The following is a 5602-nucleotide window of genomic DNA, read 5'->3' as shown; positions in this document are numbered from 1 at the left end:
GAATACCTGAAGGCTTGCTGCTTTTTTCCTGATAAAACAGACATGAAATGACATCCATTTCTTAAGTTGTCATTACTGAAATCAGAGCTGTCGTCAGAACGTCAGCAGGCTACAATATTGATCTTACAAGAAAAAAATCAACACTGTTGTACTTAATGTGAAAGAGATCTATCCCAAATGAAAGTTGCAAATATTTACAACCTCTCTCAAGTGAATCTGAAGATAAACATTTAAGAATGAACTAAATGTAAACTTAGTTTTCGAATAGCTTTAGTTCAAAAGAAATTTAGAAATTTATTTAATATTGAGTGTTTTCTGGTCAATTACAATGCAATTTGTGTAATACTGTAGATATAGCCTTTCTTTTTCTCTCTTTTCCCCCTTTTTGTCTCATACATACATACATACGTACACACTCATATACAATCTTAAAAATAATAACACATACCCAGCTCAATGCAGAACATTTATTTTAGGTGCACAAAAATCAGAAATTGTATTTATCATTCTGCACCTCCATGCATAGATATATTCCTAAATTCTGTTAGATATCTGGGTATCTATAAACACATCAAATCACAACTTGCTTATGCATCATCTGTACCATTTCCAATTATGAACCATGAAATGTCTTCCTTTGGTAAATATATGCTCACTTAGCTCCAGATGTTTTGTACTGACAAAATTATTTTAAAAATGGGAAGTTCAAGTATCTGAAAAGTATAGTTTTCAATTATACCAAATATTTTAATTTTATTTTTAAAAAAAAAAAATGCTGCCAGCTATGCAGATATTATAAAGTCATTTTGAACTTGTTTCTTGACAGATTTTGAAAAATACAGGGCAATTCTACAACTTTGCTTATGCTATATATCACTCAAATTAATTAGACTAATAAGAGAACAAAATCTCAGAGATAACCTTCATTATGTTTATTAACTGCATATTTGATAGCACTTTTAAGAACTTATTTATAAAAAAATTCTGATATTTTATTATTTATAATTTGGTGTGTGTAGTCTTAGGCCTTATAAACCGTAACTCAAGTGTGCAAGAGTTTGCACTTCCAAGAGAGAGAGATACCATACTGTAATGGAAAAGCAGCACTTAGATTATAGATCAGGTGCTGCATACAAACTATGTCTTCAACAAAGTATTTGAATTACTTGTAACTGATAGCACTTCAATGAATGGCTGCCTGGAATGATAACTTCCTAAAAATATAGCTTCGAAGTTTTGACATATCTACAAGTTCTGAGGTCCGTGTTAAATTCCAGCAATTGTGGAAAAAATTCATTTCTACTCATTTCTATTTAAAGAAGAAAGAAAAAAATAATCATATACATTGCAAAATTTATAGAACTACTATTACTTATAAGACAGTCCTGAATTATTGGTTTCTATTCGTCTATTCTGATTTGTTTTAATCTTTTCGGATCTTCAAAAATCAAGGAGCTGGAAATATGCTATTTGAATTAATCGCTCCTTAACTAAAATGACTAGACAATATTTTCTGTCACTCAGAATATTTGCAATTACTTTTTGAAAATACATAAGCGCATCACTGAGAATTCCACTTGTACAAAGAAACATTGTATGTTTATGATATGCCATATTTTTTTTTAAAAACGGAAAGGAAGTTGTGAAAAAGTTACAAAAGAAGTGAAAAAACATGCCACAACTCAGATAATTTAAAAATGATTACTGAAGAAATATTATCAACCTATACATGTTTATTCAGTGGGTTGTTTGATTTTGCTACTTGTTTCACCAGTAGCATGTACTCCTCTGTTATGCACCACAGAGTAAGGAAAAGCCGCACTGCTACAAGTATAACTTAGATTTGGAAGCCGTGATAGAGCTTTAATACTACCAGGAGGTCTCCCCGGGCTGACTTTGTAACCTGCAGCTTTAGTTGTACCCAAGGGTCTACCTGGACTTGTCTTAAATCCAGCTGCTTTGGTGGTCCCAAGTGGTCTACCTGTGCTCGTTCTGTACCCCGCTGATTTTGTTGTCCCCGAAGGCCTTCCACGTTTTCCAGATCTGTTGAGATTTTTCTTTTTTTTAAGTTCATCTTTTGTCTCTAAATTTCTGCTACTTGTGGTCTGCAAATGTGGTTCATTTAATGCATCTTGTCTCTGGCATGGTATTGGCTTGTGCCCGACTGTGTGGCTATACTTGGTTTGCTGTGTGGAATATAAATCAAACTGATCGGTGGGTGTCCCATTGTCATCATTAAGGCAAGATGTTTTTCCAGTCCCACAGAAAGGGGAGTTGCTACTGGCAACAGGATGCATCATTTTCTGTTAAAAAATGAAATAAAAGTTTAAAATCTAGATAACATTTTAAAAATACTTAGTTTTGCATTAAATTGTGTTTATTGCCTTATGAATGCTTTCCAAGGTTAAGGAACTTCATATAGGACACAAAGCAGCCCAACACATTCTTTAAAACAAACATCATTTCAAATTATTGCCAGTGTATACTTGCAATTTTCATTTGTGTTTATTTCACACGTTTATACTACATGAACTCAATCTTTTATATTAAAAATACTTTTAAATTCACAGCAAATTTCTAAATCAAAATAAGCTTCACAGATATGAAGCTCTTTTTGGTACTATAAAATGCAAACATTAATTCATATTCAAGCAATTGCTTCTTGTGGACATTACCAGTAAGTTATTATTCAATCCTCTGAAATCCTGCCAGGGGCTTGGGCTCCTTTGTCAGTCAAAATCCTACAGTTTCCAACACTAAAAATTGAACACACATTTGGAATATTACTAATATTCTGGGGTTCTGATTTACACTTTGGGATAATCCTAGTCTGAACATGTCAGGTAATTTTTTTTCAATTGTTAGCAGGGCTATTAACACTTTTTAAACAATCTGCAAGAGGAATCTGGATTATCTCAACATATAGAATAGCAGTAGCATTCAATTAAGACATCTAACATCATAATTTAATTCAGGTAAGTTAGCAAGATCCAGAACTCTTGAATTATGATCAACAGAGTTCCAAATCTGGATAGTTCTAAATCTGAAGGATTTTTATGTACAATTGAAGTGTACTGTTAAAATGAGCATTAGTTATTTACAAGAAATTTGGAATAAAAATAGGAATACCTCATAATAACAACAAATAATTTGCTAAAAATAATTAAAGATATTCTTTAGCAATTTTCAGTCTGATGTTTTATAACAGAAAGTGTGAGGAATACTCATTTGGCGACAAGAGTCCAAGAGAGTGTGAAGGTTTTTTTTTATTTTTTATGTCTTAATTAAAAATAAAGTTTCACTGTATTTTGAATTGTTCATTTATGTTCATTTTGGTGTTTGGATTTTTTGAGTTGTGAAATTTAAATTTGCACTAAAGGGAGATATGATGGCAAAAAAGTTTAGGAACCCGTTTTAGAAATAAAGAAAGTTGTCTATTGTCAAACATATTGCTTAACAGAGTCCCAGGTTAAATGAGCCTTCAAAGTGGAGTTAAAATTTTCCAGAGCAACCTAGATTGGTTTCATTCACTGCAGTAAGCCACAGCTTGCTTAATGATTTATAGACCAAGCCAGAATTAACAAGATTCACACAAAAGTTTTAATTATGCCCTACATCATGGTTCTACAATACAATAATTACAGGTTTATAATTATAAATTATATATGCATACAATATATGAGCCATGTAGGTTTATAATTATATAAAATACAATACAGGTAGTCCTCAACTTACAACCATTCATTTAGCGACTGTTCGAAGTTACAACGGCACTAAAAAAAGTGACTTATGACCAGTTTTCACACTAGTGCAGCACCCTTAATGTCACATGATCAAAATTCAGGCACTTAGAACCGGCATGTATTTATGACAGTTTCACTGTCCCAGTGTGATATGATCACAATTTGTAATCTTCCTGGGCAACTTCCAGCAAGCAAGTAAATGGGGGAAGCCAGATTTGTTTTAACAACCGCATGATTCATTTAACAATTGCACTGATTAGCTTAATAACTGTGGCAAAAAGGGTGTAAAATGGGGCAAATTTCACTTAACTGTTTTCTTAGCAAAGAAAATTTGGGGCTCATTTATGGTCATAATTCAAGATTATCTGCAATTATACTTGGAAATAAAGGAATTTACTGACAGTAAGAACAGTAAGAATCATTAAGCAATGGAACAGCTTGCCTCCTGGAGTTGTGGTTTCTTCATCGCTGGAAGGTCTGAAGAAAAAAATTGGACAACCATTTGTCCAAGGTGGTACGAAGACTCCTACCCGCTACTGTTTGGTTTAAACATTATGGCTTAATGCAATCTAACCCCAGACTTGCATGCAGTGGTGACTTTCCAAAGGGAGGTTTTGAACTAGTAGAAACTTCTATTACAAGAACAAGGATGAAGGACAATAATTTTTTTCCACTTATTTCCTTTCCTGTTCCATTTTAAATATCTCAACCAAGTCAAAAAGGGCAATTGCTGGATTTAAGTCTTAGCTTTTATATAGTTCTGAAAAGAATAATTCAATTACTGAATTATTGAAATAAAGTCAATAATTATTGACTTTTTGAGATAGAAAACACTTTTTTAAAAAAAATTATGAAAGCAAAAATCCTTTCATTTCTATCTCTCTCATCCACTATAGCAGTGATGGCAAACCTTTTAGAGACTGAGTGCCCAAACTGCAACCCAAAACCCACTTATGAATCTTCAAGTGCCGGGTGGGCGTGGTCCATTGGGTGGGCGTCGCTGCGGTAGTAATGGCAGACTGGGTGGGACTAAAAAGTTCAATCAATCAATTCCAACTTTGCAAGATCTGTTTTTTTCCTGGGAGAAGTTGAAATTGATTGATTTAACCTTTTTTTTTTTGCACACGGCAGCAGAGGCCTAAAGCAAAAAGGTTTTATAAAACCCAGCTGAAGGCCTAGGACTGGGGCGACGGCACGCATGCCCACAGAGAGGGCTCTGAGTGCCACTTCGCTACCACTGCACTATAGCAAAGTGTTTTTCAACCTTAGTGAATTTAAGATGTGTGGACTTCAACTCCCATAATTCCCCAGTCAGCATTCTGGGAGTTGAAATCCACACAATTCCAAGCGGCCAAGGTTGAAAAACACTTTGCTATACTGTAAAATCTACTGGAAAGTTAGGAGAGACCAATAGAAAAGCAGACATTAGCACAACTGAATTCCCTCCAAACTAATCATCTCTGATAAATGTAAACTGCACTTAAATATAACATAGTCTAGTCATGGCTGCAAAGAAGCATTCATTATGCTCACAAAGTGCCACCTAGAAAAACTATTGTTTTCATTAATTGGTCTAGTGAATCAGGGATGACTCCATCTAGAGATTAGTATCATCTGTCTGGGATGCTACTTAAGGAAATTTGAGGAAAAAGTAATCCAGAGTTGCAAACTAAAATCTAGTCAGACAGTCAGACATAATTCCCGCTGAGTTGAATGGAGCTTACTCATATTTAATGGTATACAGTAGCAGCCTCAGTGATTATCAGAGTTCATGCAATATTAAGCAGGCTTCTATAATGCAAGTATTTATATCAGAGGAGGACAACCTGAACCCCTAATTTTATTTTTTGCAGCATTCT

General features: G+C 34.0%; 1 protein-coding gene across 1 annotated transcript in view; it reads right to left on the bottom strand.

Moving 5' to 3' along the window:
* Positions 1-453: 453 nt before the first annotated feature.
* The window catches only part of CUNH5orf24 (chromosome unknown C5orf24 homolog), a 9563-nt gene continuing 4414 nt past the window's right edge, over positions 454-5602 (bottom strand). Inside the window, exon 2 of the mRNA XM_015824306.1 lies at positions 454-2303. Within this exon, the coding sequence (XP_015679792.1) occupies positions 1734-2300 (567 nt within the window). The 5' untranslated portion in view covers positions 2301-2303 and the 3' untranslated portion in view covers positions 454-1733. The remainder of the gene's footprint in view (positions 2304-5602) is intronic.

The sequence above is a fragment of the Protobothrops mucrosquamatus genome, unplaced genomic scaffold, assembly GCF_001527695.2.
Source record: "Protobothrops mucrosquamatus isolate PMUCROS unplaced genomic scaffold, P.Mucros_1.0 scaffold_186, whole genome shotgun sequence".
Lineage (NCBI taxonomy): Eukaryota > Metazoa > Chordata > Lepidosauria > Squamata > Viperidae > Protobothrops > Protobothrops mucrosquamatus.
This window is presented reverse-complemented; position numbering and strand designations above follow the sequence as displayed.